The sequence below is a fragment of the Neolamprologus brichardi genome, chromosome 4 (genome assembly GCF_056152115.1).
Source record: "Neolamprologus brichardi isolate AB-2024 chromosome 4, ASM5615211v1, whole genome shotgun sequence".
Lineage (NCBI taxonomy): Eukaryota > Metazoa > Chordata > Actinopteri > Cichliformes > Cichlidae > Neolamprologus > Neolamprologus brichardi.
Genome location: NC_142107.1, coordinates 15430710 through 15452759, shown reverse-complemented (window position 1 = coordinate 15452759; position 22050 = coordinate 15430710). Strand labels below are relative to the sequence as shown.

The 22050-nt window shown below is 40.9% G+C and overlaps 1 protein-coding gene across 3 annotated transcripts; it reads right to left on the bottom strand.

Moving 5' to 3' along the window:
* Positions 1–4923: 4923 nt before the first annotated feature.
* On the bottom strand, positions 4924–18915 carry raver1 (ribonucleoprotein, PTB-binding 1). 3 transcript variants are annotated; one of them, XM_087839898.1, is made up of 15 exons: positions 18481–18915; positions 17492–17558; positions 16020–16489; positions 12980–13171; positions 12002–12122; positions 11813–11916; positions 11117–11198; positions 10666–10868; positions 10448–10529; positions 10176–10306; positions 9898–9969; positions 9652–9786; positions 9360–9425; positions 9117–9246; positions 4924–5395 (listed from the first exon to the last, which is right to left on the bottom strand). In XM_087839898.1, exons 1-15 carry the CDS (start codon positions 18913–18915, stop codon positions 5370–5372), a joined length of 2316 nt encoding a protein of 771 aa, XP_087696024.1. In that variant the 3' UTR covers positions 4924–5369. The 3 variants fall into 3 exon arrangements, with proteins under 3 accessions (XP_087696024.1, XP_087696025.1, XP_087696026.1); XM_087839899.1 differs by having other exon boundaries at positions 11117–11195; positions 18481–18881; XM_087839900.1 differs by lacking the exon at positions 4924–5395 and having other exon boundaries at positions 6255–9246; positions 11117–11195; positions 18481–18881.
* Between the last annotated feature and the right edge of the window lie 3135 nt (positions 18916–22050).

Genomic DNA, 22050 nt, shown 5'->3' with positions numbered 1-22050 from the left:
ATGCATCTAGTAATTATCTGGTGTCAGTCATTATAAGATGTTAAAAAAAATGTCAAACAGTCCTGTGTTTTAAATTTTAGATTAAGCCTTTAAAGACATGCTGCTTTTGAATTAGGAAATGATGAATAATTTCAATGGTGTTAATGGGCTGAATGGAAAAATACACTTCGGCTGTAGAGAAATGGAGACGGCAGCGGTCAGAGATACAGCGTTCTAACAATATCTCACAGTCCAGGTGTGAAAATGTAAGAGACTAATGGTGGCTTGAAAAAAATAAGATAAAGGAAAGCTGTGCTTGAGATAAAAGCGTAAGCCATTAATGTTGAGGAGCACGTTACGGGACATGGTATATGATTCAACGAGAGGAGAGAGGACAGGCAATACTTCTTGAATAAATGAGTTTTTAGCCAATGTCTGAATCACTTTTATGCACTGGAGAAGTTTAATAAAAGCAATCTGAAGTATCTCTGGACCACAAAATGAGCCTGACTACTTATAAGTCCAAGAAAAATAGAAATGAAGCATTTCTGTTCTTTTTTTTTTTTTTAAATCAAGTGTGTTGTTTCTAGACAATAACACAGCACTGGGAACACGGCTTTTATTTCCCATAACCTGAAGTGGTTATCTAATTGTGTAGTGCTGCGATAATGTAGAGATACATAGAGGACAGAATGGGGAAGATGAAAATGAAGAGCATAACAATACCTGAGCTCATGTCAGAGGGGATAAGGATGCGTGTTTGCACTTTAAAACATCTTCTATATGGTAATCTTGTTTGGCTGTATAAGCACGAGCAGCGTTCAAACTGAATGGATTTCCCCCTGTTCTAGTCGCTTTCTGCTGGTCTACTGATGTGTTCTTGTGCTTTATAGACTGAATGTTGTGGGGGGGTGGGGGGAGTGGGCTGCTTTCTATGACTAATCCTGCTATAAACAGCTCCTGTGACAGACCCTATTTTATTACACTTTGCTGCTGGTATCTTGAATAAAGCAGGAAAAAAAAGACTCTGTAAATGTGAATTTAATGCATTTTTTAATGCACAAGTAAATTACAATGTACATTTAAATGCAATCACTGAAAAACCCTTATTTAATGGACACTGGCAATATAATGAGACAGCAGTTACATTTTTGGTTCTACAGCAGTCGTATATAACTTTTTCATTATTTTCATCGTTGCGATTTGTTAGGAATGATGCTGCTTTTGGTCTGTCTTCAGTGCTCTCTCTCCTTCTTGTATGTATTTGGGAAAATCGCAGGTTTCAGCAGCATTCGCCAGCATTCACCAGCAACTGTGCAGGGTAGCTGTGTGGGTGGAAATATGAAAGGCAGAAATCTAAATGTGTCTGACACAGCGTCCACCGAGCCTCAGCGGATCCCTCTGAGAACTCTGGGTAGACTGGCTGCAGGTATGAGAAACGCAATTCAGCGGCGCCAGAAGCATTACAGATAAATATCGCAGAAATAAACCCAGAGGCTGGAGGAGGGGAGCACAATAGTGGTGGAAAACTACCCATCTTTCTTTCACAATATTCTCATTTCCATTGTCCCTTACAGATTGATGATAAAAATAGCAGTATTTCTTCCTCAGTCTTATTTAAGTGACATGCCATGACAGATCCAATGTCTACCAAAAAAAAAAACCCTCTCTCTGGGAAGTGTCATGAACAATATCATTGGTAAAAAGAAAAAAAAAGAGTTTGATGGCTAACTGTGTTTTTACCCGTCAGAGGAGCGCTCCATCAACAGCTCCACTCCTCCAGGCTCAGTGGGCCCACCAGAAAAACAGCTAATCAAAACCTTTCATGCTGATGGCTGCTGAGAGAAAAAGAACCACCTCTTGCCTCTTAGCACCTCAGTCTGAAGGGTGAGGGACTTCAATGCAAAGGGCTTTTGCAGCACCACACAACCAATCAACTGGGTGGACGACTTCGAGCTTTTCATTTCTGCCTGATAAGATTTATATTGACCTGCCATCACTTGCTGAGTATTCTGAGGAAACCGGGCCTACAAAACACATCTGACATTTCAAGTTGTTCCTTTATGCATCACCTGCTTTTCCTGACTTCTGTTACATACACACTCACTGTCCACCTTGGTGGTACACCTTTTTAATGCAAAATATCTAATCAACCAATCATATGACAGCAACTCAGTGCATTCGGGCATATAGACATGGTCAAAACAACCTGCAGAAGTTCAAATTGTGCAACTTGGGGAAAAAAAGCCCTATGATTTAAGTGACCTTGAATGCAGCATGGTTTTTGGAGCCAGACAGGCAGGTCTGAGTGTTTCAGAAACTGCTGATCTCCTGGGATTTTCCTGCACATCCATCTCCAGGGTTTACAGAGAATGGTTTGAAAAAGAGAAAATATACAGCAGTTCGCTTGGTGAAAATGCCTGTGTGGTATCAGAGGTTAGGGGAGAATAACCGGCAGCTTCGAGCTGATAAGAAGGCAACAGTAATTCAAAAAATCACACGTTATAACTAAGGTAGAAGAGCATCTCTGAATGCACGACATGTTAAACTAAAACCAAGGCTTCAGTTTACATAGACTCATTATAATAGGACAACAGAAGATTGGAACAACATTGCTTGGTCTGATGAGTCTCGGATTGTAGTGTCATAATTTGGTATAAAAAACATTAAAGCATGGAATTAAGGCTGTGGAAAGCAAACTAGGAAGGTGTCCAATGAGCTATATGGTTACAGCATTGGATGCTCATATTAGAAAATGGCCAGAGTTTCAAATAATGAGGTCGGTGTATGTACAGGTAATTCCTGAGTGCTAAAAAGCACTGAATTTGGCTGTCTTTGGTTCTCTGTGATGTTTCTTTATGTGTCATCTTCCTGCTGTTGAAACCCCCTGTGCGAGGAGCAACCAATCACACAAAATTTAGCTTGAAGGGTGCTAAACCAGCTTGTTTCAGACAGCAGATGAAATTAAAGGAGCTGCACCAAGGCCCAGTATGAGATGAATAAGGATTATATTGGACTGTGATTTATGCCAGCCTAATCTAATAGAGTTTAACTATAAGACTATGGTGTTGGAAATGAGCATAATAGGTCCCCTTTTAGTATGAAGCTGTCTAATCAGATCTCAGTTTGACACATTTCTTCAGTTGTTTTTAGTTTTTGACAACCTGTTTGTTGTTCAGTAATTATCCATCCAGGGAGCACAAATTATCCTCCTGGCAGCAACCTGCTTAACATTCACACAGGTCACATTCACAGCAATACAGCACTGATAGAGCACATTAGAAGTGGCCCTGTATCTCCCCGTTAACAAGATGTAAATGAGATTCACGGCAAAGGGCAAAGGCACCTCAGTGATAACAGCTGAGGCGGGTTTGGTTATCAGTTATTAAGGATTGTATACATCATAAGATACGAGTTAAGGTTAAAAGCCTTGTTTTTTCCCATGTGAGAGAGGGCAACAAACAAAGAGAGGTTTTGTTGAAGGTTTCCAGATGCTTTGAAGCATGTTTCCTTTTGTTTGCTCCGGGTTTTCTGTCTACCACACCCATTCCTCAAAATCTGTGTGCAGACGCGTACTCTTTACGGTTGATTACTGAGCCAATGAAGCAAAACATCAGCTGGCTGTGTGTGTAATCACTGCTGATTGAAACGACGCACTTCTAGGTTCTGGTTCATTACTTAAATATAACTGGAATGAAATATAACCAGTATGTCAATTCATGCTGCTTAGAACTGTGAAGGAGTTCTTAACCTTTTATCTCGGGCATGTAAGTTGGCTTATGAGATTTTTAGTAATGTAAATGCTCATATGTCAAAGTCAAAATGTTAAATTTCTAACGCTGAACTAATCTAATTCACTGGCAAACACAGACTGTAAATAGAAGGTGGACATAGCCAATATGATGTCACCCATTGGTTAGTGAGGTATATTTATGAAGGCTCAAGCTGTCGCTATCTTGCCATTTTGGAATTGGATATGATGATCGAGAGGTGGATCTGACTGAGAAACGGATATAAAGGAGGATAATCACTGTGCAGACCTGCCCTAAACTAAACCCTTTTTAAAAACATATCCTCCTTTTTCATTCGGATGCCCAGTGACCAAAATTTACAAAATGAATATTGTGTTAAATTCAATAATACTTCAATAAGACTAGCAACTGACACCACTCGGTTACTTATGTCTTGTTTTGCAATTTTACCAGATGATTATAATACTGTGTTCACTCGTGATGACCTCAGGTTATTCATGCAAATATAGCTCCTAGTGTCAATATGCATTTTTGCATAGACACCGTATGCAATCAAGTGGCACGAAATACAATTTTGCTTTAGCATGTGTCTCTTAATGCTGTGTTTGGCATGAATAAACCATAAAGCTGCGTGCACACTGGCAGCGATTCGCTCATTGCTTTTAAGCTGATAGCTGGAAACTTGTGGACATTCCAAACTCCGGTCGCCTAGGTGACCCTCTAACAAATAAACTTAGTAGTGTTCTTCACTCATCGTTTCTTTAGTCACTTGCCTGAAAGTTTACAGTGGGTCCTGCTCAGTTGACGTCACCAGCAGTTATTTTGCACGTAGTTGCTTGAAGTTGCCAAATATGATGGACTTTCTATGGTCGCCGTGAATCACTTTCAGTGTGTCCGCAGCTAAAGAGAGAAAGGGCACTCAAACAATGCTGGAATGCAGTCAAATAGTTTAGCTTAGGAGCGTTCCAGAGTGAAGTGACACGGAAGTATCTGCATAACAGTCATAATAAGAGCTAGTTGAATTCTCTAAATACAAAAGAAAGCTTATTCACTCCACTTAACAGGATATAGTGGACCATTCTTTATGAAAGAAAATAACTAGACCATCCATGAAAACGATCGACAAACCTGGCAACTTGACTGTGAGGGACTGAGACGGTTACACATGAGGACAATTTTGAGAAAAAACGGGTTTTAATGATCCAAAAATGCAAAGAATAAGTTATACAAAAGTCATCTAATAATAACGGGCCCTTTTGAACAGAACTAAAATAATAAAGTCAACAGGAAAAGAAACCTAACCACTCAACAGATCCAAAAACTAAGCTGACAAAAGGGACTAAACTACTGGCTTATCAAACCAGTTTTATACACAAGAGGGAGCAAATACTAACAAATGATTTAATATTGAAGAAACAAAACCAATAGTCAGTTTAATAATTACTTTAAATGAATAATAACCAAATCCAAACATAACCAAATACTAACTCGGGAGTTAAAACAGACAACATATTTAAGATGAATGACTTAATCATGCCTCTGACTATGAGCAGTGTTTGGCATGGCCCAGATGGCACTTCCTGTATGTAAAGCTGCCTTCAAGAGCACATCTTTTGCTCCCCGTGATGCCAGCAGGCCTCAGCAGCCAAACGGACGCTCCAGCACTGGCAAAACCAGAGAAAGAGATTAATAATGAATAAAATAAGAGAATTTAACATAGCTGAACATATGAAACTGAACTAAATCTACGTATTTGTATTGCGCACAATGTACTTCAACAGTGCCAAATAAATCTTGCCATGGCATGCAAACTCAAGAACTTTGCTGATTTATGTGTCTGTGTGTAATATTTATGGAATTAAGATCACTCTAAAATTGCTGTGTAAGTGTTGGCTCATGGGGTTACCGACTTGTTAGCTGCGTGTCTGCAGGTGCAGCCATCACAGGGGTGCAAATGTGTATTTCTATTTTCCATTTCGTGTGAATAACCTGCTGATGTGTTCTGAAGTGTCAGTGACTCCGAACATCACGCCGCTGTAATGAAATCTGCTCCTTGTTTTGATGAAGAATGTAGATTTATAGAAACTCTCTGAATCCAGATTATGTTAACACATCAGTGTGTTTAAGGTTTGCCATGATTCACTTTGCATTACTTATATTTGTTGCTGCATTTATTTATTTATTTTTTTAAAGTAGACTTCTGAAGAAACTATTTTATGGATTTCAAAAACCAAAATAAAATAAAAATGTAGAGGAAAGATCGTTAGTTTTAATATCTGTTAGTTTGGTGACAACTTGCCTGATGAGTCATTGATAGACGTGTTTATTTAGACTCTGGATATCTACACGGCTCAGTCAACCGCTTTCAAAAAGTCAAACAAAAACTAAACTGAAATAAAATCTTGTCTGGAAATAATGAAACTAAACTAAATTCAAAATTTAAAAAAAAAAAAAAAAAGGTCAAAATGAAATACAAAAACCTATCAGAAAACACAAAATTTTAACAACTTTGCTGGATCATCTCTGCAGCAGGAAAAATTAACAAGAGCGTGATTTGATTGATGAGAGTTGTTTTTTTGTTAAATTCCAACCTTTATAACAACATTTTTAAATCAGCAGTTTAGATGACCTCTCTACACACAATGCTTCCCTTTTCTTGAGTCCTTATAAATCCTTGTGATATTTTTCACTGAGCTTGAGGGGGAAAAAAATTAAATAAAATTAAATAAAATTTGAAAAAAAAAAAGAAAAAAGCATGAGGCGAAAGAGGCACGTTGTCCTTTTTGGACTATTCAACCGCAGCTCCAGAACTGAAATCTAAGGAACAGGCCAACAGCGGCAGAAGAAACACTTCCAAGGGAGAGAAGCTTTTCTTAGAGACTGCTTTTAGGTCATCATTTTTATGAAGTTTGACTGGTCGTTTCTACACATACACTTTTTATGGCTTTAAGATGAGAAAATAACTTCCCACAGGTGTTTGAAGATAGTCCTGTCAGAAGTCTCTTACCATACGGGAGCGGAGCGTATGCGTTTGGGTGACAGATTGATGTATTAAATGTCTGTAGGGCACCTTTGACCTTTTAGCACAACTAATGCAAACCGTAAGAAAGCCCAAATACCTCATGGGGGAAGACATCTTAAAAACCCATCTTGGCTGTCCCTCTTGTCACCAATAGACACCAAATGCTGCACCCCTTTTCAAAACTTTCAATTATATTCAGCAAAAGCCCCAAGATTTCTTAGGTGACACGTCTGTTTAAAGCCTAAATAAAATCGTATTCTAATAGTAAATTTATATTAACAACCTCTACACAACAATTATCAGGTGCATTCTATAATCAAGATTTCTGGATTATAGGGTAGAAGTTTCATTAAAACTAGCTGTAAAATTAAGCTGTGAATGACAGCTACATTAAAACGCTGAAGTTAACTAATGGAGATCTAGCCTATGAGGTTAAACGTAAGAGCAAAACATAGACAGCCATTCGATCCAAGTAAGGCTTCACATTTAGACACAATTCAAAAAGAGTTCAGAGAAAGTGGTGAGTTTAAATAACATTTACTTGCGCACATCACACACACACACACACACGCATACAGAGACAATCATGGTGGTACAGATGAGAGGACAGCAGTTTTTAAAAAAAAAAATCCAATCAAAATGAGTGATGATCATACAGTACAGCTGCATCTCTTGGTCCATACACAACATGAGCGGTCTGCTGTGTTGCCACTCTGTTCACTTCCAAAAAAATTAAAATAAAAAAAATAAAAAATGAAAACACCGAGCAGCAAAGATTCAAAAAACACCAGAACCAGAGGCAGGTGTCATTAAGGAAAACAAGTGTTTCTGGACTCAAGAAAAGGGAGGAGGGGAATCTTTAACTATTTACACAGCAAATAAACAAATTGTAAATGTAGATGGAAGCCAACACAGGGCAGGATGAGATCACAGAAAACACAGTTAAGGCTCAAGTGTAGCTGCATTTCCTAGCAGAAGTCAGAGGTAATGGGTTTTCACAATCAAACCGTCAACCAGATAATTATTCTTTTAAAAAAATTAAATAAAAATATTAATACAAGAACAATCATGTCACTGACCAATCACCTGCCACAAGCTTCCAGCAGTATCTCCAAAGACATACTGAACCCCCAATATCATCTGAAAACTAAACAGAGGCTCTGTCCATCGTTCCAGCTGCCGTGTGCTCGTCGGGAGAAGCCGGTTCGACTCACAGTTGAGCCCCTCACTGAGAACACCGAACCGCTCCTGTATTCATGCACGATCTGCTGGCAGCTGGAGAGATGGCATGCAGCGCTATCTGCACCTGCCCCCACCCTTCAAGGGGTGGGGCAGCGTTCACAGTTTTATAAAACATTCAAAAATGTAAACATGGCAACACAGAACTCACATAAACACAGAAAATACGTCGACTCCTGGACATACATGAGTGAGAGGGGACTTGAGATGGCATTTTTATACAGGTGAGAACACATGACCTGTGCCCTCCAAGTGCATCACTCAACAACCAGTGTAGAGAACAGACTCCATGAACAGGCTGGAGGGTGTGGTTAGAAAGACAAAACAACGTGGAAAAGTTTAGGCTCAGGAAGCATCCCAGATTGGTAAAAAGCTTCGCCTCATAACACCACACAACCATCACTGGTGGATGAAAAGCTGCAGGTTAACAATTAGGAAATGTTTGAAACCAGAAATGTTATAAAGCAAAATTTACAACTGTGTGGTAGGAAGGGGGAAAACAAGACACCATAACACCATCTCATTATACAAACTCATGAACTTTTTACATGGAATATGGTAGGCTTTTTTTTTTCTCTTCTCCCACAAAGAGCCTATAAAGCTTGTTCTTACACTATGCAAGTCCCTTTGCCTGAAACTGTGGACAGCATCACTTTGGTGAGATGTTAAATCTTTTTTTATTTTTTAAAAGCAGCCGCTAGTTACCATTGAAAGTGGCCAAACTGCAGATCTGCTGATATACCACACTCACAGGAATTCAAAAAAAAAAAGCTCAAGAAAAAAAAAGATTGCATTTACTAATGAACCACTTTTTCTCCTTAATTTACAAGGTTTTCAACAGGAAGTTCAGGCAAATAAAAATTTAAAACTGAAATGTACAAAACACAGTAAAATCATATATACAAAAAAGAAAAAAAAATTGAACATGCAGGTTTTTCCACAGAGTGACAAACAGACTGCACTACTCTGCAGCCTCCAGAGGTCACTCACACGAGCATATGGGACAATAAATCCGAGGACCACCAAGTTACTGAGTCCATTGGAGAATATGGGAGAGAAGATGCTACTCCATCCTGGCTGCTGAATGGCTACTCGTTACAGCTGTACTCAGAATATACGCTTACGCTTAAGATAGGAGTCTGCGTAGTGACCGCCGAGGCCTTGGGAGTGCTGGCCCACGTAACTGCCTTCAGGGCTCGGCTCGGGAGACGGGATCAGCCGGGAGAACGTGCGCTTTTGGCTACCGATGGGAGTCTATAATTACAAGAAAGAGAAGGGGGGGGGGGGGGGGGGGTAGTTAAAAATCAAAAGAGAAACTTCAAAAAGAAAAATGATGTGAAACAATAACATGGAAGCCTATAAATTACCTTCATAACATTCTCCACACCTGCAGGGTAGTTGGTGGTGTGGCTCACAGGAGGCATTCCCACAGCCTAAAGACAAACAACCACCCATCATCTGACTTCAACTCAAGCACTCACAGTGGAACATTAATTATTGAACACAGACTTATTCTTGGCACCTAGCCCTCCACTATTTTATTTTTATTTTATTTATTTATTTATTCCCTTCTAGTGCTATCCTCAGTATTCTTGCACTGACAAATAATCAATCCTTCATATATCAAAAAACAAAAATCAATGCAAAGCTTTTGCTTACCCTGTTGAGCTGGGGGGTGGGAAGGCTCCCATTACCGGAGCTCTCAGACCCTGAGCTGAAATATGAGGACAGAGGTGGGCTTGGAGGGTAACTGTAGGGGGGGAACCGCTCACTGTATTCAGCGCAATGAGAGGCCTGCAGAGACAGACAAGTTCACAGCTATGTTACTACAGGGAGGTGTGCATTTAATTTACTGACACTACAAATGTCCTCAAGTCAGCTTTGAAACAGTTGACAAAGCACTACCTGCTGACCGAATCCTGCCAAGGCCCCGGCATCAAGATTCTCCTGCTGTTCATACAAGTGGGCAAGGGGATCCTGAGGAGAGACACCAGATGGCATCAGACCAGATCGTGTCATAAAACCACTAAATGAGCAGCCAAGCGCTATACAGTAAATTCAACAGGTCACAATGACTAGAGGAGTAAGGAAGACAAGGAAAAACAAAAAACACACGACCCATCGATGTGGAAAGAATACACATTTAAAAATCAGGAGTCTGAGCAGCAATGATTCATAGCTACCCGATGGAGTGGGGGGTACTCAGGGCTGTAGGAATCCTGGTAACGCAGGTTGTAATTCGGTTGCATGCTCTGGTTGGACACGTTACTCAGTGTAGGCCGCCTTCTGTAAGGGTGAGGTCTGCAGCTTCCTCCTGGAGGAGATGCACAGTATACAAATATATCCTTGATGCATCCAACAATCTCTCAGTTGAAGCAGCAAACAAGAACAGACTGTAAAAGTAGATAAAATCTTTGCCGCTCATGCGAGCACAGCAAAAAAAGCAGCACCTCACCTGAGGAAAACACGTTGCTGACATTGAGAAAGGGACTCTGGGGAAGGTTTGCATCTTTTGCAGGATCTCCTAGTATGGAAACCTGACATGAAGTTTAAAAAGAAAAAAGATAGCTTATTTTTACATTTCCTGCACAGAATGAGGAATGAGAATGAAGAGGGAAAAAAGCAGTTGAAGGACTGAAGGCATTTTAAAAAGGGAATTACTTGGGAACTCACCCCTTGTGCTGTGAGGCCATCTGCCCCGATCATGCCACCCAGCAGGGGCATAGAGATCCCCGGCAGGGTCGGAGAGGAGGTCTGGGGGAAGGGACAAGCCGACGTGGGGGACTCCTGATCCCTTGAAAGAGTTCTGCCACGTGGCACTGGCTTCAAGGGGGGCAGAGGATCGGTCTGAAGAGCCAGTCCAGGGACAATACCACCTATAGTGATTAGAGACTTCAGTGTAAATGACAATCCAACAACAATCACACATTTCATTTTTAATCTTCTCCTTCAAGCTTTTCAGTGGAAATTAGATATGCATTCCGTTTTAATTTGGGTAACATAAGTAATGTAAAGAGTAGGACGCCTGATGGACAGGCTAATGGCAATGCAGATGTTTATCATCAAAAGCAGACATGCAGTCTGTGGCTGAAGGAGCCACGGCTGGAGTGCACTGATGCCAAACCTTGGGGCAGGTCTCCGAGCAGATGGACTCCCTGCTGGACAGGCAGAGAGGCCAGAGGATTCTCCCCAATAAGTCCCGGCTGCTGACCAAGAGGGGAAAAAAAAAAAAAAAAAAAAAAAAAGGGGGAAAAAAGGTTCAGTCACAACAGGGTCACTCAGCCGCACTGCAACATCAAGGCGACGAAGAACTTAAAACACATGTATTCAGCAAGTTTACTTGCTGTATATGAAATTATGTCCTTACAGGATGTACCTTTACAATTCTGGCACACAGCATAATAGTACATCTACCGCATTACTCAGCACCACTCGAAGGAACACTCCACACATACACGCACAAAAAAACCCTCACTTTCCTAGCAAGAGCTTACCCACCCAGGCAATAGGTTTTCTATCAGCATTCACATAAAAAGAAGAAAGGGCCAGAATCCATCTAACTTCAGCTCCAACTCACACACACACACTGATGGCCAACCATAAAACCGTTATCACTCACACAAGGCACTAGAGGGTTTTCTTTATTGTGTAGCACCTGAGCCCACAGAAGAGGATTTCCCAGAAGGGCTTGCTAATGGTAAAGAGGGACAGAACAGAGTGGGGAACAAAGTCTGTGAGTAGGAGAGGACGAATCAAAAACGGGCAGGAAGCAAAAGCAGGGAAGAACATGACGGAGCAAAGATGGAAAAGGCAGCGGTACCTGCTGAGCCTTGGCCTGGTTCTGAAGGAGCAGCTGGAGCAGGGCGGCCGTGAGAGCGGGGTTGGCAAGCAGTGGCGGTATGGCGGGGGCCGCACCGAGGAGGCCTGCGCATCGACAAAGATTAAGATCCACCGCAGGAGAACGAATAATAGCAATAAAACAGATTAAAAGCAGCTCATGGCTCCTCACCTTGTTTATGTCCCTGTGTCAGTGGGTTGAGCAGCATCTTGAGGGCGGCGGGGTTGCTGAGGCCTGTGAGTATCTGCATGGCTGTCGGATCGGGGAGGAGTCCTTTACCCCTGTTTACAGCCTTGAGAGGAAGGAAACAAAGCGAAGACTCAGAACAAGACCAACAAATAACCAAAAGATTTTTTCCATTAATCTGAAATCCTGTGATGAGCCAGCTCCTCTGTGAGAGTTATAACTGCAATGCTTCCAAGTCGTGCCCAGTAACATAATTTTTACTACAGCACTAGTACGAATGCATGCAACTAAATCAGACTTGAGCGGTTGGGCTGCTCAATTATGCAGTTTGGGAGGGGGGGGGGGGGGGGGGGGGGGGAGGGGGGAGGTATGTTAATACTGAGATGATGATTGTTTCACATGATTTCCCTCGAAAAACAAATTTATTAAACTTGGGGAAAACTTTAATTGTTATCCAAATTAATAAATGGTGAGCTAAACCAATACTGCCAGCCTGGCAGGGAGTGGATTACAGCTTTTACAGCACAGGAAGGCGATGTACTGAAAAGCAAAAGAAAAGCAGGAAATATTACATGAGAAAAAAAAAAAAGGGAGCATAATCAGCGTTTCATCTCCATAATTCAATTAACAGCACAGCTCTAATGGAAAAGGCACAGGCAACGTTACGACTGCACAATCATCATTATGAACCAAAAAAAGGAAGGCCAGCTTAGTTTGGCAACTGCCCTGAACAGTAACATGTACATCAAAGGAATTTTTTTTTCTATGATGCCCAGAAGACACATCTCTCTTGGAGCATTGGGTCAAGGGTGGGGCCAGCTCTCTCACACATAAGCACAGACTCACCGAAAAATGAAAACCTGATGCATTTTGTAACTCGTTCCATCACTGCAGGTATATCAAACTCAAAGGCATGTTATGTCTTAAGGGCTCAAGCAAAGACTGTAGATTGGAATACAGTACCATGGTTTGCGCAGCAATCAGAGCAGCCAACATGCTTCTTCCAGGAGGACCCGGGGCACAGAAGGACACCCTGATATGTGTCCCACCCAGCAGTCTGCCATCTGTGAGTCGCTGTGCTTCCTCGGCCATCTCTGCAGTGGCAAACTCCAGCACTGCAAAACGCCGGAAACTTCCATCTTGTCCCTGAGCCAACTGTGGAGAAAGGAGAGAAAAATTGAGGACAAAAAAAAAAAAAAAAAAGAGAGAGAAGCAATTTTTTAAGCATATAGAGAAAAACAAAAAACCCAAAAACCCTGCAGCCAATGAATAAGATGCACACACAGAGAGTGGAAGCCAAGTGTTTTTCACTTACACCCTCAGTGATTACATATTTTAGCACAAATTTGGAGAGAAAGATGGGAAAAAAATATCATGGAATTTATAGTTGTTAATAAAAACTCAGGATTACCACAGAGAGAAACAGCACTCACTCAGAATTCTGAAACAGCAGTAGTATAAGCTCTTTAAAACCTCATTTTCAGGAAAAGCTGACAGAATTTAAATGTTCGAGGTTGCAGTGGTGAGTCTACATATGCAATTTTTACATCCTGGTGACCGCTGAAACGCATCGTTTAAAAATTAACTGCCTGGTGGTGTTGGAGGCTGCTACTGAGGGGCAAGACTTGCTTCACAAAACACCCATCGCAGCATTTGGTGAATTCTGAGCTGAGATTTACGTGAGAAGTGCTACATGCTAAACATGCAACCGTGCAGTGGCAGATATCGCTACTTTGTTTTGTTTGTTATTGTAGCAAAAACGTAAAGATTGCGTGTCCAACTGTTTCCATGTAGTGAATTAGAATGGCAAATTTTGAACATGTTTATAAAAATAAAAAAGCAGCAATTTTATATATACCTGGTGAGCACTCAACCAAAAGTTATGGATCTTTCCCCATTCATTAAGATAGGAGCTTCGAATAACTGTCAAGATGGCTACAGCACCAAAATTGTGTCTCAGGCTGCTGCTGAGCTTAAACAATCTACATAATTTCCCCAGGCCTGAATGGAAAATATCATTAGGTCAAGGAAAGATCAAGGTGAATTGATAAAGAAAAATAGAAGCAACACAAAAACTGAATTGGGTGAAGCTTTTACACAGCTCACGATAATTATTTTAACATGATTCAATCCTGATATATAAAGCCTTTTTAAAATCTATATACGCTAGGGCTGTTGGATATAACGATATATATCGGATGACGATATAAAAACATCTATCGTTTCATTTTGGTGCGGTGTCGCAAAATAAAATGTTTACGGCAATATTTTTTCATCGTTCTGATGGTCACTGTAGTGGCTATATTAATTTCTTAAAGTTCTCTCTTTCTCTTATATTTTATATAACCACACTACTGACGAGCAAGCGCCTGTTTTTATGCGTTGTCGTTAGCAACAGCGACGATAACATCTTCGCGTGTCCACTTGTTTATAATCCACATAAACCTTTCACAATAAAGCTCAAGATCCTGTTGAAACTTTTCAAAATAAACTGAATCACGTGAAAGAGCAGATTATTTACGGATGATAAGTAAAAAAGAGCCGCCAGGTGCTAAAAAATAAACCTTAGACTCAAACGTTAGAACAGGCACGCCGTGTAATAAATACAAAGAAAACGGCGGCCGTTACAACTTATGTCTAAAAATGTATAGTTTCATGCATCGGTTAAAACACTCGACTCCGGGTAAAGGACGCGCAGCTGGAAACATTTCACGCAAGTCGAGCTGCCCGAGATTCACAGAACTTACAGAAAATGTTTTTTGTGATTTATATCGTTATCAGGACGATAGAATTCTTATATCGGGATATGAGATTTTGGTCATATCGCACAGCCCTAATATATGCTCTTAAGGCAGCAACTAATGGATGAGAAGCGAGTTTTATCATAGCAGTGTGATGTTTGTAGTTCACCTGCTGGTTTAAGAGTCTCTTAGTTAGGAACAAATTAGCACGATATGACACGAAATGGAAAACACTTTTCTAATTAACATTTTATAGTATCTGCACCAGGTGACACTCCTGGTGATTGTTTTCATCAAAGTTCTCAATGGGGGATGGTGTTGTCTCCTTTCTTTTCATAAAGGAAGTTTCAGTGTATCCTATTCTAAAAGGTGGCAAGAGAAGACATGAGAAGGAAGCACTTTGGAAATTTGTGGAGTACTAAGACTCTTCAAAAAGCACTTACTATGGCTGCCACCTGGATACTTATGGGTCATTTCACTCAGTGAATTTTGATTAGGAATGCTACTAGTTGCCAGCACCCTTTGCTTTCATTTATGGTTTGGCAAATTTCAAATAACCCACTGAAATTTGCATCTCTAAAGTCCCAGATCAGAATCTGTTTCTTAAAGTGTTTAATTACATTTTAAGGCCCATTAATCACATCAATCACTATATATGGCTTTGTGTCGTTTTTAGTGGTACTCCTCTGTTACCATGATGCAACCGTCTGGCTTTATGAATTTGATAAATCTGCTGTGATGTCACAGTTTCCTATTAAAACCATCACATGGCTCCTAATTATTATGGCTGTTCAGTCTGGAAACAACAGAAAACTACGACTGTGAGTGTCCTGCTCAAAAGGACACCGCTCTCTCCCATTCCAGAAAAAAACCTGCTGAATGACACCACCTGGGGGTGTCAGGTGGTCATCACCATAGAAACCAACAGTTGCTATTGCTATAGTAACTTTGAGTGGCCACAGGAAAACTGGGGTAAAGGTGAAAGATCAAATATGGATTGCAGTTTCACAGAATGACTCGGTAATGCAGCCCTTTAAAGTCATTTTGCACACCTTCAGGGACAATTTTACAACTTTGTGATGGATTTTAGCAGCTTTTAAAGCACAAAACTTTTATTAATGTGGGCATTTGCTGTATAAAACAATAGCCACACAAAGAAATGACAAAAAAGTTAATGATCCCTGCTGTGTGCAATCAGTATGTTGTAGACCTCTGAAATCATTCACTTGGAGTTTTGGGCTTGTGTGCAGTAAAAATCTGACCTGGCAGAAAACTGGCGTGTGGGTGTCAGCCAGGGCACTGCGGAGGTCTTGGGCTGTCAGCAGGCTCTGAGGCAGGCGGTCCACGCACAGGCATTTGGAGTGCAGCAGTGGATATGTGAGGGAGCCCACCTCAGTCCAGTGGACGTAAAGCATACGGGAGCCCAGCTGCTTCCCCAGGAGCTCCGACTTGGCCCTGGCCGCAGAGTCCTTCTTCATGTACTCCACAAAACCGTAGCCCTTGGAATGCCCCGAGGTGGCACTGTACACCAGGAAGCAACGCTCCAGGTTGCCGAAGGGGCGCACCAGTTCCTCAAACTGCTGCTGCGTGAACGCGCGGGGCAGGTTGGCGATGCACAGCAGAGCATCTGTCGGCTGCAGCTGCACAGAGATCTCCCGGTCCCGCAACACATGCTGGTGGAACTCTTTGATGGCACTTTGTGCTTGTTCACCATTAAGTAGGGTCACAAATGCTTTGAGTAACACGGGACAGGAAACAGAAGAGAGAAACAAATTGGTGTAAGGCAAGGGAATGACATTGTTCAGGTGGCATAAAGTCAGATTTATTTGTACTCAGCAGGTGTCAGGGAGCAAACTCTGCCCGTGACGTTTTTGCCTCTAGCAAGGCTGTTAAAACACAGTTCTGGTGGCAAAATATCAGCGCACAGGATCCTTTGTGTTGGTGTAACTTTACCCCTCGTTTAAACTACAATGCCTGTCAGCCCAGCAACAATGAAATCAACATCTTGTTACCCATGTTATGAAAAAGAAACCGAAGGCGTGAAAAAGTTTTCCAGTTTTGTCTGAAAGGCATGAGGGAAAAAAAAAAAAAAAAAAAAAGCCATCTAAATGCCACTGGTTTTCTTCAATAGCAGCTTGCTGGATACCAGGCATACCCTGAAAATACCATCTGGCTCCCACAATTTTCTGGCCTATTATCATGATCGTCACCCATTTTCTAGTGAAATATTACTGCAGGAATGCATAGATATTTAATTAATTTATATTCTAATCTGATATTTTACATTTTATACATTTAAAAACAAGCAACTCTAGCTGGACAAGGTGGAAGATTACACCGAGGGGCATGTGAGGTAACGCATACACGGGGAGCCCGTCGATCTTATCGCACTTGAACTGACAACAATGTAACGTGAGAGATCTGCAACTGTGTGATAATGATAAGTGCAAGAGAAGGCACACCATGAAAACAAAGTCTTTGATTGAGGTCTGGCTGCTTTCTCCCGAACCCCTTTTCATGTTCAGTATGTCCATTGAAAGTCATTAACTAAGCATGCTCCAAATCTGGAGAGCCCAATTTACTTTTGTTTGCTACAGAGTTCACTGTCAGATTAAATTTTAAAAAGGGGCGTAATAGAGCAGTTGCATCCTGATCCCCACCTCCTCCAACTTGCAGACGCCAAACTTGCCAAATTGCCTTGCTCAGCCCAACATGGCTGAGCAGTTAGACCTACCTGTGCCTTTGTACTTGTCAACAAAGCAGTACTTCAGATCATAGCTGCCCAAGAGCTCATGGACCTCCTGTAAAAAGAAAGAGACAATGATTAACTGCAGATGTTTAAATACATAATTAATATTTGACTTTAGGAGGTCGTTGGTTAATTGAAGATTTCAATCAACCCCCTCTCAGCCAATTAGCTCGTTGATATACACTGGGGGTGGGGGGAAAATCAGTGCACCTGCTGGGGGGGGATGAGAGGTGAATGACTCCCTCATTGTTGTAGGAAAAATTGTTCTGCCCAGCTTTTGCCTATTCACACAAATGGCGATGCTGCCTAGCATTTTCTGAAACGTTTTGTCCCCACGCCTTCCACCTTTTGTTATAGGGAAACTCACATCTCGAACTCCCACTACTGCCCCAGCCCCCCCTCTGTGAACAATGGTACCGCCCGCAGGCCCACCGCTCCCCACGAGTCAGGCACGTTCCAAAAAAGAAAAAAAAAAAGTAGCATCAAGAGTTAATTACAGGCAGAGTTAATAACAAATGGACTTATGAACCACCTTCACTGCATATGTAACCCGCATATACCGGTTATGAACCACAGTTCGGCTCGGCGGGCCAAATGGTAAAATTCAACCACGAATGCAAAGCGGCCTGGTGGGTCACACAGGCCACAAATGACCATGATTGATTATTTGACCACTTGTCAGTACACGCGAGCCATGTTAGTTAACCAACATAAACTCAAACCAGCTATAGAACTGTTTGCATAGTTTTTAATTACCAATAATCTGTGCGTTTTGGCTTTTAAACCACTAGCAGATGTAGTACACCGAAAACTAAATAAAAGGTGAAGCTAATAAGTTAAATGCCTGTGAAGCTAACACTGATAGCATGGCAGGTTTAACGGAGCTAGGCTAGCGTTAGCCACAGGGTAGCATCAATCAACCAACCAACCGACCAACAATTAAACCCTCACCCCCTAAATCTTTCTACTCATACCTGATTGCTAACGTCAGAGGGCAAGTTTTTTATAATAATTTTCCTCCTGTTGTAAAACTCCCGTCGAGTTCTCTCCAAGCGGCTCTCGATCTCTTCGGGGCTCAGTGATGTCAAGTCCTCGTCGACCTTTCGCTGACACTCGCGTCCGGGCGTCGCGTCCTCTTCGTTCTGCACGAGTTCGGGGTACCGGCGATCCCCGGGAATCCAGTTTTCTTGGTCCACGGCGGGGTCGTATTTTTCATTAAGCGGACGAGAAGCCAAACTGTTTCCCGAGTCTGTGTTTTCATCTTTGGCAGCTGTATTAACTGACACTGCGGCCGCCATGACTCGGTGCTGGAAGTTTTTTCGGTCTGAAAACTCTGGCTGATTTGAGCAGTTTAAACAATACACACATGGCCCCAGCGCTGCTTCTGATTGGACGACAGGGGAACGCATTCTCCATGACTACAACGTAAATCGGAAGGGTGGGGGTGGAGCAACGAGTGTCCCTGCTCCTCAGCATGAGGTGCATAACGGATGTTTTTTGGTAATTGATCTAATTAAAATGTAGTATTAAATATCTAGATTTTAAAAAGACAACAGACAATTATAAACAGCACAATAAAAATGCATATCTAATTTATTTAAGAGTCTAATTTATGCATGTACATTTTCTCAAAAATGTCCCAACAAAATATGTCTGAAAGATAAACTAGTGAAATATGGTTTATAATTTAAATATGCTCATTTTAGTTAGAATTACCAGTTCATAAAGCAACAAAGTGTCTCAAATAACAAATAACAAAAGGGAAACAAAAACTAATACTGAAATAAATAAAAAGTCAAACTTGACACTTGAAACAACAAAAGCTGAACTGAGACAAACAAATCCACACTGGAAACTGAAATATAACAAAACTGAAAACAAAAGCATTAAAAATTCAAACAAAAAATAAAAATCCGTAACTGTTTTATTCTTGAAAATCATTGTGGTTGGTTTGTTTACTTAAATTCCATTATCTTCATAATAGGCTATTGTTAGTGTGTTGATTAATTATGTATTCTTTTATGAATACCACTCTTTAAAAACTCAGCAGTTAATTTTTGACACATGGTAATTTATTCAGGCTTTTCTACCACGAACAAAGCATTCATAAAGCCCTTTTCAGCTATGCAGAAAGTGTATAGGAAAACAGCATTTTTTCGCAGTAGATATAGAGAAGAAGATACAGGTTTTGTTTTGGTAATATGAATTTGGTCTCTAGTATAGGCTGCGTCAGCTGAGAATACATCCAACACTGTTAATGATGGATAAAGGGAATCAGTTTCATTTGGCCACGAAAAATGCCTGTGCCTCCAGGGGGCTTCACAGTCCAGACAAGCACCAGAAGGCCCAATCATGTCATGTCCAGAAGTCAGCAGTGGAGTTTCTCTCCAAGATTATGAGTCAGAACAATATGCTTCACTATTCAGCATTTTTCTATGTTCCCAAGGGGAACAGCAGTAGTATTTAAGCATTTGGTGACTCAGCTGGTGGTGGTATCACTCTGGACTAATGCTTAGCACTAGACATGCCTCATGGTAGATTCCTCATTCTCCATTAGCCTGCAGTCCTTGCAGTACTTTCCTTCAAATACATGTTGAGAGCTCTCAGCAGGAAAAGCTCCCATTTAAGCAGACACGTCTGATGCTGACAGTTTGTAATACACATAACTGTGGCAGGACAGATGTCTTGGAACTCGTGCTTCAGCTTCCACTTGCTGTATGTGTCTTACTCAAAGCGTATGCAGAACAGAAACACGAACACCTGCTGAATATAAATAAATGCTGAATTTGGCAGATTCTTCTTTTTCAGTTCTACGCTTTAGGCAATGAGAGGCAAATTTTTATTTGTATTGTATATGTCGCACATAAAGGCAGTTAAAAGTGATTTGCACAATGCAATGAAACAACAGACCATATAAAAACAGCATAATAATAATAAAATGCAAATTAAAAGAATATAACCCTATTTAAATGCAAAACACAAGAACGTAAAATAAAATAACTCCACACCAGTTCAATAAAAGCGAGTGTAAATCAGAACTTATAGCATGAGTAAAAGTGTCATCATTACTTTAAAGCTGCGGCCTCAGTTGGAGCAAAGCTCAGAGTGAAACTTGCAGAATTTTAGCAGCGAGAAGCATAAAGGCTAAAAGACATTTCACCATGTTTAGTCTGAACTCTGTACACCACAAGTTGACCAGTTCCTGCAGATCTAACACTCTGATATGACCCTGAGTTAAAGTGCGTATTCAGCTGAAAGCAAGTACTATGATCTAAGAATTGAAGTAATACCTTTTTTCTCTCATCTTGGGGTTTGTCAGTAGCAACAGCTTTTTCAACTGCATATGTTTAACGTCTCATGGTCTTATCGTGGAGGTCAGTAATTATCACTGCTTTACTGCAAGACAAAAAGCATGAATGGGCTTTTCTAAATGTTGCTTCGGCATAACAGTGTCCAAATTCAGCTATGATTTAAATGCCAGAATTATGATTTAGCTATGGTTTTCATCTGTCCAGTTAAATTTACATCATCAGTGCATCAGAGGAGGTCCTTTCAGATTCATAATTGGATAGACTATCTACACATCCCCACTTTACTGTGATCCAAGCCATGTGGGTCCTGTTTCAGCTAGACAAACAATTTTCCAGCATATGTAGAAGCCTCCAGTGCGGCACTAAGAAACAATAACATAAGGCTATTAAGACTCAATCAAAAATCAGGTGGTATGTCATTAAAAATTTTATGAGAGCTGAGTCAGTGCTATAATGTGAGCTGAAAGCTGATTGAAAGCTGCCAGAGATGCCATTCGCAGAAAATGAATGGTTAGCTTTGAAAGTATTTTCTCAGTAACGCCAATAAGAGTTTGCTTTTTGTTTTGTTTTTTTAGAAAGGCTACTTGGAATTGACTCATCCTTGTTTCTGTTTTCATTTGGAGCCTGACAGTTGTAGTTTTCAGGAAGAAAAATAAGGAGCCATATTTACTACATGCAACAAAATCTACCACCAAGTGGGATTTGTTTCTTTTTGTTTCCTTTTAAGTATCAACTAGCATGTTTCCATTAAAGATACTGGACAGAGTCAAGTGCCAAGTTGTAGAGACTGTTTCTCTTTGTAGATGTCATAGCCAATCTGAAGTTTACTTCCCTGTGACTTTACACATTCTCTCTTCTGATCTCTTGTAGCATTTCCCCATTGTGTTTGCAGTTAACAGCTCTATACTTAAGAGGTGCCATTTTGAAAGTCCTAAGAGTTTTTATAAATTCAAAATAAGATTGGACTTTGTGTTTAATGATTTTGAAAAAGCTTTAATGAGTAAAGCTCTGGTATGATCATTTATGCATTTGTGTTTTGACAGTTTTAAGAGTAACGGCAAACAACAGGCAGTCATGCACCAAAGAGAAAGCAGATGTTTGGAAACAAAGCTGCATGCGTGTTTTGGAAGGAAAGCCCCTGTGACCATGAGTGTGAGCCCTGAGACTGGTATCAGTGAAATTCTCCATATGAATTTCAAAAGCAACCCCTTAAAATAAAAGCATTACAAGTAC